Source organism: Neoarius graeffei, chromosome 11 (assembly GCF_027579695.1).
Source record: "Neoarius graeffei isolate fNeoGra1 chromosome 11, fNeoGra1.pri, whole genome shotgun sequence".
NCBI lineage: Eukaryota > Metazoa > Chordata > Actinopteri > Siluriformes > Ariidae > Neoarius > Neoarius graeffei.
Window position 1 is genome coordinate 82,032,445 of NC_083579.1, and position 13,413 is coordinate 82,045,857.

General features: G+C 46.9%; 1 protein-coding gene across 4 annotated transcripts in view; it reads left to right on the forward strand.

Annotated features, from left to right (window-relative positions):
* Positions 1-13,413, forward strand: part of pla2g4f.1 (phospholipase A2, group IVF, tandem duplicate 1) — a 109,106-nt gene that overhangs the window by 58,024 nt on the left and 37,669 nt on the right. For all 4 annotated transcript variants that reach the window (XM_060934806.1, XM_060934807.1, XM_060934808.1 and 1 more), the window contains 4 exons: positions 8,223-8,315; positions 12,583-12,617; positions 12,708-12,846; positions 13,252-13,388. In XM_060934806.1, coding sequence (XP_060790789.1) covers positions 8,223-8,315; positions 12,583-12,617; positions 12,708-12,846; positions 13,252-13,388 — 404 coding nt within the window. The remainder of the gene's footprint in view (positions 1-8,222; positions 8,316-12,582; positions 12,618-12,707; positions 12,847-13,251; positions 13,389-13,413) is intronic.

Below are 13,413 nucleotides of genomic sequence, written 5' to 3' on the forward strand. Positions count from 1 at the left end.
CCGTCCTCTGTGCTCCACCCACCCATACAAACCATTACAGTGGTGCTGAAACCCGGGATCTGGAGCGCAGCAACCGATCAGCCCCATGGAGTCCTCCCCGTTCGCCAAACTGGTCCACGCCCTCGCCACGGCCCAGCAAAGCCAGCACCAGGCGTTAGTCACCCTCTGAAAGGAACAGCGGTTCGAGGCCCTGGTGCTGGCCCAGCAAGAAGATCGTGAGGCATTCTGGCACCTCCTCACGTCGGCGGGGTCCACCAGCACTCCCACCGCGGGCCCATCCCCCCTCACCCTAACCAAGATGGGCCCGCAGGATGACCCCGAGGCATTTATCACGCTCTTCGAGCAAGTCGCGGAGACCTCGGGGTGGCCAATGGAGCAGCACGCCTCCTCCCCCTGCTAATGGGAGAGGCGCAGCTGGCCGCGCTACAGCTCCCTGCCGACCGCCAGCTGGCCTACGTGGACCTCCACCGGGCCGTCCTCCAGCATGTGGGGTGCACCCCTGAGCAGCAACATCAGTGCTTCCACGCTTTGTGCTTGGAGGAAGTCAGCCGGCCATTCACGTACGACTTGGTGGTACTGGAACAGTTCATTGCACGCTTGCCAGCAGGAACCGCGGACTGGGTCCAGTGCCACCACCCGGCATCGCTGGATCAGGCCATCAAGCTGGCAGAGGACCATTTGGTGGCTGTCCCGGCGGCAGCACAGCAGACAGCCTCTTCTCTCCTCTTCTCTCTCTCCTCCTGTGTCCCGTCCTCACCCCATTCCCCCACTGCGGGGGCCGGCGCCACCCCAGCCGGCCCGCCGCACCCGCGGTGCCCTCCCGTTTCTCCCTTCTGTGTCTGTCTCTCCCCCCCCTCAGGTGAGTGAGCCCCAGAACACCGGTGCGGAGAGAAAGCCCAGGCCGGTTTGCTGGCACTGCGGGGAGCCGGGCCACCTCCAACAGCAGTGCACGGCAATGGAGGTGGGCGCGGTGGTTCGGATCCCCGACGCACCAGGAGCCACCCTTGATCGGGCTGGAGCGTATTGCATACCGGTGAGTATTCAAGGGGATACATATCAGGCGTTGGTGGATTCCGGTTGTAATCAAACCTCAATTCACCAAAGCCTGGTGCAAAACGAGGCACTGGGGGGAGCACAGGGTGTGAAGGTGTTTTTTTTGTGTGTGTGTGTGTGTGTGTGTGTGTGTGTGTGCGCGTGCACGCGCACGGGGATGTTCACAGCTACCCTTTGGTGTCGGTCCACATTTTTTTCCGAGGGGAAAAATTTATAGTAAAGGTGGCAGTTAATCCTCGCCTCACCCACTTGAAAATTTTGGGGACTGATTGGCTGGGATTCGGGGAGTTGATGAGCCGTTTAGTGAAGAGTGGGTCTTGTCATACTCCCCTCTCTCTCGGGGAATACCTTGCGGATTTCCCGTTAGAACAGTCGCGAGACGAGACTCTGCGGCATGCGTTTGACCAAGTGAGAGTAATCGATGGTCAAACGCTCCCGCCGAACGTCACCCCGTCCTTCCCCTATTTTTCTATTATGAAGGATAGATTATACCGAGTGACGCAGGACACTCAGACAAAAGAGCAAATCACGCAGCTTTTAATTCCAAAGAGCCGCCGGGAATTGGTATTCCAGGCGGCTCACTTTAATCCCATGGCTGGACACTTAGGGCAGGATAAGACACTAGCCCGAATAATGGCCCGATTCTATTGGCTGGGGATTCATGGCAATGTTCGTAGGTGGTGTACGGCGTGCCACGAATGCCAGTTAGTAAATCCGGCAGCCATTCCAAAAGCACCTTTGCGCCCTCTACCATTAATCGAGACCCCGTTCGAAAGAATTGGGATGGATCTCGTTGGGCCATTAGGTCGGTCAGTACGAGGGTACCGCTTTATATTAGTCCTGGTGGACTATGCAACACGATACCCGGAAGCAGTGCCTCTGCGCAATATCTCAGCATGCAGTATTGTGGAGGCGCTCTTCCGCATTATCTCCCGAGTTGGAATCCCGAAAGAGATTCTGACTGATCAAGGCACCACGTTTATGTCACGGACACTGCGCGAACTGTATGGGTTATTGGGGATTAAGCCGATCCGCACCAACGTGTATCACCCACAAACGGGCGGTTTAGTTGAACGGTTCAATCACACCCTCAAGAATATAATTAAAAAATTCATAAGTGAGGACGCACGTAATTGGGATAAGTGGCTCGAGCCCTTGTTGTTTTCAGTGTGAGAGGTCCCCCAAGCCTCCACGGGGTTCTCCCCATTTGAATTATTATATGGGTGTAAGCCACGCGGCATTCTAGATGTGCTGCGGGAAAATTGGGAGGCGGGACCTTCACAAAGTAAAAACGAAATTCAATACGTTATTGACCTGCGCGCAAAACTCTACACTCACCCACCTAACCTAGGAGAATTTGCGGCAGGCGCAAGAACGGCAAGCCTGCCTGTACAACAAGGGTACACGCCTTAGGGAGTTCGCACCGGGAGATAAAGTACTCGTACTGTTGCCCACATCGAGCTCCAAATTGATCGCCAATTGGCAAGGACCCTTTGAGGTCACACGGCGAGTCGGGGACGTCGACTACGAGGTGAGGTGAACAGACGGGTGGGGCGCTACAGATTTACCACCTCAATCTGCTTAAACTCTGGAATGAGGAGGTCCCCGTGTCGGTGGTTCCGGAGAAGGCGGAGCTGGGGCCAGAGGTTCAAAAAGGGGCATTGGCGTCATGTACCTCTCTGGTCCCCTGTGTAGACCACCTCTCCCCGACCCAACTCGCGGAGGTCGCCCAGTTGCAGACCGAGTTTTCGGACGTGTTCTCGCCCCTGCCCGGTCGCACCGACCTCATAGAGCACCACATTGAGACGCCCCCAGGGGTGGTAGTGCATAGCCACCCTTACAGGCTGCCCGAACACAAAAAAAAGGTGGTTTGGGAAGAACTCGAGGCCATGCTTGAAATGGGCATCGTCGAGGAGTCCCACAGTGACTGGAGCAGCCCGGTGGTCTTGGTACCCAAGGCCGACGGGTCGGTCCGGTTCTGTGTGGACTATAGAAAAGTCAACGCGGTGTCTAAATTTGACGCATACCCAATGCCTCGTGTTGATGAGTTGCTCGATCGACTAGGCACGTCTCGCTTTTATTCGACACTGGATTTAACAAAGGGTTATTGGCAGATCCCCTTGACTCCACTATCCTGAGAAAAAATGGCCTTTTCCACACCGTTCGGATTACACCAATTCGTCACACTTCCTTTTGGGCTGTTTGGGGCGCCCGCTATGTTTCAGCGGCTGATGGACAGGGTCCTCCGCCCCCACACCACCTATGCAGCCGCCTACCTCGATGACATTATCGTCTATAGTAATGACTGGCCGAGGCACCTCGAACATCTGAGGGCCATCCTTAGGTCACTGAGGCGAGCGGGTCTCACAGCCAACCCAAAGAAGTGTGCGATTGGGTGGGTGGAAGTACGGTATCTGTAGCCTGGGCCCGCCCATCCTAAGTGTGATGCAACACGGGGGCCTGTTGCGAACTTAGTCTGGCAAGGCAAGCTATCTCCAGCTCTTCCAAGCTCCCGAAAAATCGGGAGCCAATCAACTTTGAGCATCTCCAACGGCCCTGGCTAGAGGCGTGTTCAAGGCAGTGACGTAGTAGAACTGCGACCGGAAGCCATAGATTGTTTACAGAATTTATGCCGGAAGCGCTTCTTTCACTAGAAACATTACGAACATGGAGCAGCGGCAAGCCTTTAACACAGCGGTAGATGCTGTATTGAAAGAATTCAATGGGAAGTTCTCATTGAAAATGGAGCAAAGAGCAGCCCTGGAGGTATTTATCTTCCTGTTACTCAAGCAGTTTCCGTCGCGTCACATACGTCAGAGGAAAGAGTGATGTGATTGGTTTAAGCTTCGTCACAGCCTTTTCTGGCTTCGACTAGTAGCAAACTGAGGCATTTCAGGGAGGCGGGTCAACCACGCGCTTTGAGAAACGGTTGGGCTTAATATCTTTGCCAGACCAATGCTCACAGAGCTTTGAAGTTGCATTAGCCAGACTACAGTATCTGGGCTTCCACTTGGGCAATGGGCAGGTGCGTCCCCAAATTAACAAGACAGCAGCAATTGCGGCCTGCCCGAGGCCCAAGACCAAAAAGGGGGTGAGACAGTTCCTGGGGCTGGCTGGCTATTATCGTAGGTTTATACCTAATTATTCGGACGTCACCAGCCCGCTGACTGATCTGACTAAAAAGGGGGCACCAGATCCGGTCCAGTGGACGGAGCAATGCCAGCGGGCTTTCTCTGAGGTAAAGGCTGCACTGTGTGGGGGGCCACTTTTACACTCCCCTGACTTCTCTCTCCCCTTTATGTTGCAGACGGATGCATCGGACAGAGGGCTGGGGGCTGTTTTGTCCCAGGAGGTCGAGGGGGAGGACCACCCAGTCTTGTACCGACAGCTTCCTGCTGATGTACATGAGGGGTGCTACAGCACCATCGAAAAAGAGTGCTTGGTGATCAAGTGGGCGGTCCTCGCCCTCCATTACTACCTGCGGGGATGCCCTTTCACCCTCTGTTCGGACCATGCACCCCTCCAGTGGCTCCACAGCATGAAGGATGCCAACGCGCGGATCACCCGTTGGTATCTGGCACTCCAGCCCTTTAATTTCAAGGTGGTCCACAGGCTGGGGGCGCAGATGGTCGTGGGGGACTTCCTCTCCCGTCGGGGGGGGGAGTCGGCTGCAGGCCGGACAGCCGCCCCGCCTGAGTCAGGCGGTGGGGGTATGTGGCAGTGGGGGTGTGGTCAAGCACCGGTCTGTGACAGGAGGGTGGAGTCAGGGAAGGTAAGTGGCAGAATCACTACACCTGAGGGCAATTAACCTGTTTGTGTGTCTTCCCAGTGACCGCGCCCTACTTAAGGAGGGAGAGCGAGAGCAGAGGGAGCTCATTCCCGAACCAGACACCGGTTGTGTGTGTGTGTCTGTTTTGTTTAAAGTTGTTCACTGAAAAGTGTGACAATAAAAGCCCTATTCCCAAACCTGATCTCTGTCCTGCCGTCCTCTGTGCTCCACCCACCCATACAAACCGTTACATAAACCTATCCCCTCTCACTGTGGAATCATCCCTGCCTTGTCCATCACCCTACATTGATGCCTCATTCTGATTTACCCTCTGATTAGTTGCAGGCCCTCTTGCTTTGACCTGTTTACCAGCCTTTGCATATGACACCAGGTTAACTGCTCTATGTCTTTGCACCTCCTTTTCCTCCTGCTGTTTTACACAACCTTGATATGCTGTGCTATGTGCCCCACCACAATTGTAACATCTGAGCTGCACTCCCTCCTCACACTGCCCATAGTCATGATCTCCTCCATATCTACAATATCTCCTTGCCCCTTTACAGACTGCCGCAACATGCCCCAACCTCTGGCACTTAAAGCACCTCAAAGGTGCTGGCACATATGGCCTGACTGGATAGCAAACATATCCAATCATTACTCATTTAGGAAGCAGCAGTTCACTGAGATGCAGCAAGATGGTCATGCTTGGAACCTTTCCCCCTCCCCCCCTTGTTAGTGTAGAACCGAGTAGCCTTCATGAGTGTTCCTCCCTCCATACAAGTTTTCAATACCTCTTCTGAAATATTTGTGGGGACACCAGTAATGACTCCTCTTACTCCATCCCTCACCTCTACCTTTCATACATTCCACATCCTCTTTCTCCAGCTTATGCAATCGTAAAGCCTTCTGTTTTTGCTCGCTAGACTTACAAAACACTATGACCTTGTTGTTGCTAATATACCTCACTGATGCCACCTCTCCAAGAGTTTCTTTAATCAACTTAGTTAGCCGCATTGGGTTGGAAATGTCATGTCTAAAGATATCCGCATTAAATTTCATCAAAACTTTTAATTCTCCTTCCTCAATTCTTCTACCTTTACTAACTGGGCTTTCGCCGCCACCACCACTTCCCCTTCTCTTTCTTTCCCCCTACATGTCCACCTCCTGGACCCTGAGATTCCTCCTCCATTTCACTCTCACTATCTCCTACCAAGTTTGGCATATTGCAGACCCTCCCTCTCCTGAGTCCCGACTGCTGCCTCTACAGTCCAGTGTTCGCTGAGAGAACTAACCGGGTTTCTGGACTTTCTTTAGGGTTTTTTGGTGGTTGGCAAACCAACTTAAAGGTGTGTTACTGCCACCAACTGGACTGGAGTGTGGAACAGGAGATATGGGGGGGGGCTATATTCTTTTAGCTACAGTTAGGTCCATATATATTTGGACACTGACTCAAATTTTTTTTTTTACCTGTTTACTGAAACATATTCAAGTTATAGTTATATAATGGACATGGACATAAAGTCCAGACTTTCAGCTTTCATTTGAGGGAATCCACATTAAAATTGGATGAAGGGTTTAGGAATTTCAGCTCCTTAACATGTGCCACCCTGTTTTTAAAGCGACCAAAAGTAATTGGACAATTGACTCAAAGGCTATTTCATGGGCAGGTGTGGGCAATTCCTTCATTATGTCATTCTCAATTAAGCAGATAAAAGGCCTGGAGTTGATTTGAGGTGTGGTGCTTGCATTTGGAAGATTTTGCTGTGAAGAAAACATGCGGTCAAAGGAGCTCTCCATGCAGGTGAAAACAAGCCATCCTTAAGCTGCGAAAACAGAAAAAACCCATCCGAGAAATGGCTACAATATTAGGAGTGGCAAAATCTACAGTTTGGTACATCCTGAGAAAGAAAGAAAGCACTGGTGAACTCATCAATGCAAAAAGACCTGGACGCCCACAGAAGACAACAGTGGTGGATGATCGCAGAATAATTTCCATGGTGAAGAGAAACCCCTTCACAACAGCCAACCAAGTTGGCTCCAGGAGGTAGGCATATCAATATCCAAATCTACCATAAAGAGAAGACTGCGTGAAAGTAAATACAGAGGGTTCACTGCACAGTGCAAACCACTCATAAGCCTCAAGAATAAAAAGGCTAGATTGGACTTTGCGAAAAAAAAAAACATCTAAAAAAGCCAGCACAGTTCTGGAAGACTATTCTTTGGACAGATGAAACCAAGATCAACCTCTGCCAGAATGATGGAAAGAAAAAAGTATGGCGAAGGCGTGGTACAGCTCATGATCCAAAGCATACCACATCATCTGTAAAACACGGTGGAGGCAGTGTGATGGCTTGGGTATGCATGGCTGCCAGTGGCACTGGGTCACTAGTGTTTACTGATGATGTGACACAGGACAGAAGCAGCTGGATGAATTCTGAGGTATTCAGAGACATACTGTGTGCTCAAATCCAGCCAAACTGATTGGTCGGCGTTTCATAACACGGACAATGACCCAAAACATAAAGCCAAAGCAACCCAGGAGTTTATTAAAGCAAAGAAGTGGAATATTCTTGAATGGCCAAGTCAGTCACCTGATCTCAACCCAATTGAGCAGCATTTCACTTGTTAAAGACTAAACTTCAGACAGAAAGGCCCACAAACAGACAGCAACTGAAAACCACTGCAGTAAAGGCCTGGCAGAGCATTAAAAAGGAGGAAACACAGCATCTGGTGATGTCCATGAGTTCAAGACTTCAGGCAGTCATTGCCAACAAAGGGTTTTCAACCAAGTATTAGAAATGAACATTTTATTTACAATTATTTAATTTGTCCAATTACTTTTGAGCCCCTGAAATGAAGGGATTGTGTTTAAAAAATGCTTTAGTTCCTCACATTTTTATGCGCAATCATTTTGTTCAACCCACTGAATTAAAGCTGAAAGTCTGAACTTCAACTGCATCTGAATTGTTTTGTTCAAAATCCATTGTGGTAATGTACAAAACCAAAATTAGAAAAATGTCTCTGTCCAAATATTTATGGACCTAACTGTATTTGTTTCTTTTAAATACTTGATAAAGTGATATATCTGACTTGATGCGCATTTTGTTTTTCTCTACTCACGGTATATGAACTAATATCCTAGTGGTAGAGTAGCCAATCAGAGCATGTGATTGCTCATATCCAGTGAATGTGAAGAGAATAAAAATTGATATCTGGTGTTGCTGGTTCCAGTGCAGGTTTCTTCTTCATATCATCACAGGGAGTTTCTCCTTGATTGAAAGCTGCATCTGGATTTCTGTCAAGCTGTTTTGTGGCAAAGTCTACTGTTAAAAGCACAGAAATAAAATTGAATTCATTTGAGGTTGTGTGATGTAATCACATGGTTTTTTTTTTGGCTTAGGATGGGAAGGAAGCAAATCCAGCATCATCTCCTGCATTTACGTTATCGCCTGCATCCACATCAGCATTCACATTCTCATTTCCTGAAGTAAAGGTGACAACTAACAGTAACATATAGCAGTATCTATTATCAAATTCACCTTGCAAAACAATTTAAAGGGAATTTACTTATTCTAATAAGAAATAATTATTTCTTCTGAATAACCTGGTTTCCTTTAGATGAGCTCGGGAATATATAATACTCATATTAATGCAAAGGTGATAGCATATCTACAGTAACATCATATGAATGTTCTGGATTAAAGAAGTAATCAGAAATAAAAGGGTAATTATTGATTCAAACTCACGGTCTCTCCGACTGATGCATGCTGCAGCCAATCAGCAACGAGCATGTGATGTTCAATATTTCATTATGAGTTAATGTAGGGCGGCACGGTGGTGTAGTGGTTAGCACTGTCGCCTCACAGCAAGAAGGTCCTGGGTTCGAGCCCCGGGGCCGGCGAGGGCCTTTCTGTGTGGAGTTTGCATGTTCTCCCCGTGTCCGCGTGGGTTTCCTCCGGGTGCTCCGGTTTCCCCCACAGTCCAAAGACATGCAGGTTAGGTTAACTGGTGACTCTAAATTGAGCGTAGGTGTGAATGTGAGTGTGAATGGTTGTCTGTGTCTATGTGTCAGCCCTGGGATGACCTGGCGACTTGTCCAGGGTGTACCCCGCCTTTCGCCCGTAGTCAGCTGGGATAGGCTCCAGCTTGCCTGCGACCCTGTAGAAGGATAAAGCGGCTAGAGATGATGAGATGAGATGAGTTAATGTAGATGTGTTACAGTATGTTTTTGGTTTGTAAATAGTCACTGTTTACTTTCGATACATCACATTTCAATAGTATTAGGCAGTGTAAAGAAAGAATTATAGTATTAGGCAGTGTATAAAGTTTGACACAACTGTAGTTGTTTTCGTTAGATTAGATTAGATAAAACTTTAATGATCCCTTTGGGCGGGCTCCCTCAGGGAAATTAAGATTCTAGCAGCATCATTACAGATAAACAGAGAAAAGAAATAGAGAAAACTTCTAGATAAATTAAAATACATTTAAGTATTTACATATACAAATATAAAAGAATAAGATATGGGGAAGAGAGGAAGGGGGGAAGTGAGGTTAGGGTAAGTGTGTGGGGGGGGGAGCAGGAAAGATATTGCACTTTATATTGCAATATTTATATTGTTATAATGATTATGCTGCAGTCATCCATTCCATGTAACTCATTAATGAATACAGATTTACTGCATTATTGTACGTCTTGTTTTACATGACATGAACAATTTTTTAATTCATGTGATCATTTATCGGGGGAAGTCATGGCCTAATGGTTAGAGAAGCAAATTTGGGACCAAAAGGTCACCAGTTTGAGTCCCTGGACCAGAAGGAATGGCCAAAATGCTCTTGAGCAAGGCCCCTAACCCCCACCTGCTCCGCAGGCTGCTCTGGGTCTGTTGTATGTCGCTCTGGATAAGAGCGTCTGCTAAATGCCATTAATGTAATGCATTATTTTTTTTAGACATATAAAAATTTAATAAAATGACAGCAAATTATGCTGAAGAAAGCTGAAATAATATACAATTAATATTATATTTAAATGTCATGAGGAATAGTTTAAAAAATAAAATAACTAATTTAAACTTTTTCAAGAACAGTTCAAACTAGAAGGGCATTCAGAAGAGTGGATACCTCCACCAAGCCACATAACACCAAAATCAAATCACTTAAACCCAGGATAATATTAAAGCTGGACACCAACATTCATCCAAATCTGTTCATGACTTTTTGAGTTATGTTAGGAACAGGCAAAAAAACCCTGGATCCACATACATATCTGGGTTTTCATCAAAATCTAATCAATTGTTCCTTGGCCCACCTTTCTTCCAAATTTCATCAAAATCTGTTCATTACAGCCCTGCGATGACCTGGCGACTTGTCCAGGGTGAACCCCGCCTTTCGCCCGTAGTCAGCTGGGATAGGCTCCAGCTTGCCTGTGACCCTGTAGAACAGGATAAAGCGGCTACAGATAATGAGATGAGATGAGATCTGTTCATTACTTTTTCAGTTAGGTTGGGAACAAACAAACAAACAATGGCGGAAACCTAACCTCCTCCAACAAAGTTGGTGGCAGTAATCAGAAGATATTTCGACATCGTTTTGATGAGTACTGAAGAAAAAATCAAATCCATTGAGAAATATTCTATCACCTTTGCTCCCCGAGTAATATAATACATATCCTCATCTCATCTCATTATCTGTAGCTGCTTTATCCTGTTCTACAGGGTCGCAGGCAAGCTGGATCCTATCCCAGCTGACTACAGGCGAAAGGCGGGGTTCACCCTGGACAAGTCGCCAGGTCATCACAGGGCTGACACATAGACACAGACAACCATTCACACTCTCATTCACACCTACGCTCAATTTAGAGTCACCAGTTAACCTAACCTGCATGTCTTTGGACTGTGGGGGAAACTGGAGCACCCGGAGGAAACCCACGTGGACACGGGGAGAACATGCAAACTCCGCACAGAAAGGCCCTCGCCGGCCACGGGGCTCGAACCCGGACCTTCTTGCTGTGAGGCAACAGTGCTAACCACTATACCACCGTGCCGCCTAATACATATCCTATGGCTGCAAAATTATATCATTTTCCCCCATTAGATTTCCTTATACAATGGTGCTTGAAAGTTTGTGAACCCTTTAGAATTTTCTATATTTCTGCATAAATATGACCTAAAACCATCAGATTTTCACACAAGTCCTAAAAGTAGATAAAGAGAACCCAGTTAAACAAATGAGACAAAAATATTATACTTGGTCATTTATTTATTGAGGAAAATAATTCAATATTACATATCTGTCAGTGGCAAAAGTATGTGAACCTCTAGGATTAGCAGTTAATTTGAAGGTGAAATTAGTGTCAGGTGTTTTCAATCAATGGGATGACAATCAGGTGTGAGTGGGCACCCTGTTTTATTTAAAGAACAGGGATCTATCAAAGTCTGATCTTCATAACACATGTTTGTGGAAGTGTATCATGGCACGAACAAAGGAGATTTTTGAGGACCTCAGAAAAAGTGTTGTTGATGCTCATCAGGCTGGAAAAGGTTACAAAACCATCTCTAAAGAGTTTGGACTCCACCAATCCACAGTCAGACAGATCGTGTACAAATGGAGGAAATTCAAGACCACTGTTACCCTCCCCAGGAGTGGTCGACCAACAAAGATCACTCCAAGAGCAAGGCGTGTAATAGTCAGCGAAGTCACAAAGGACCCCAGGGTAACTTCTAAGCAACTGAAGGCCTCTCTCACATTGGCTCATGTTAATGTTTATGGGTCCACCATCAGGAGAACACTGAACAACAATGGTGTGCATGGCAGGGTTGCAAGGAGAAAGCCACTGCTCTCCAAAAAGAACATTGCTGCTTGTCTGCAGTTTGCTAAAGAGCACGTGGACAAGCCAGAAGGCTATTGGAAAAATGTTTTATGGACAGTTGAGACCAAAATAGAACTTTTTGGTTTAAATGAGAAGTGTTATGTTTGGAGAAAGGAAAACACTGCATTCCAGCATAAGAACCTTATCCCATCTGTGAGACATGGTGGTGGTAGTATCATGGTTTGGGCCTGTTTTGCTGCATCTGGGCCAGGACGGTTTGCCATCATTGATGGAACAATTAATTCTGAATTATACCAGTGAATTCTAAAGGAAAATGTCAGGACATCTGTCCATGAACTGAATCTCAAGAGAAGGTGGGTCATGCAGCAAGACAACGATCCTAAGCACACAAGTCGTTCTACCAAAGAATGGTTAAAGAAGAATAAAGTGAATGTTTTGGAACGTCCAAGTCAAAGTCCTGACCTTAATCCAATTGAAATGTTGTGGAAGGACCTGAAGCGAGCAGTTCATGTGAGGAAACCCACCAACATCCCAGAGTTGAAGCTGTTCTGTACGGAGGAACGGGCTAAAATTCCTCCAAGCCAGTGTGCAGGACTGATCAACAGTTACCGCAAACGTTTAGTTGCAGTTATTGCTGCACAAGGGGGTCACACCAGATACTGAAAGCAAAGGTTCACATACTTTTGCCACTCACAGATATGTAATATTGGATCATTTTCCTCAATAAATAAATGACCAAGTATAATATTTTTGTCTCATTTGTTTAACTGGGTTCTCTTTATCTACTTTTAGGACTTGTGTGAAAATCTGATGATGTTTTAGGTCATATTTATGCAGAAATATAGAAAATTCTAAAGGGTTCACAAACTTTTAAGCACCACTGTAAGCACTAAATTTGACAAAGGGTTAATCTGTTTGTTTTACTCCACAGGACACTGTCAATTTACAGGTGAACACAATACAGAGGTATCACATCTTTTAAAACTGTACATTAACATATTCATTATTACCCTGATAAACCATCACATATAATAGTGTGTGTGTGAGTGTGTGTAGCTTTGAGGAAGACATGAAGGTGCGTCTGGATTTTGACATACCTCCAGAGGAGAAGGCATTTCTGGTGAAGAGGAAAGAGGTGGTGTCTCGCACACTGGAGAAAGTTCTCAATCTCAAATATCCTCTGGATCTGAGTCAGGTAGAACACTTTCAACACAAATATATTAACGCATTTTATTAAGTAAGCACAAGCAGTGCAGACAAACACCTTACACTGTGGCTGATGGTTCATAGAGATTGAACTGACATGGCAGGTTAAGGTGGTGCCAGACCTTCAAAAATGGTGGAACGCTACCCACTGAGCCACTACGCCTCCCAGCTAACACATATTACAGTATAAATAAAAAGTTTACAAGTGTGTTTCTTTAAAAGAAACAGAATGACCTGGATCAATGAACAAACATTGCTAAGAAGTGAACAGAACATTAGAGGTAAATATATTTTCTATGTCCAGGGCTGCTTCCTGACACACACACACACACACACACACACACTCTCTCTCTCTCTCTCTCTCTCTCGTGTGTGTGTTATTGTGCATGTTTAGGTGCCAACGGTGGCTGTGGTGTGTTCAGGAGGCGGCTCGAGGGCCATGACGGGTATGTATGGCTCTCTGAGGGGACTGCAGAGTCTCGGCTTGCTGGACGCCATCAGCTACATCACCTCTGTGTCTGGCTCCACCTGGTGAGTACTAAATACATCACCATCA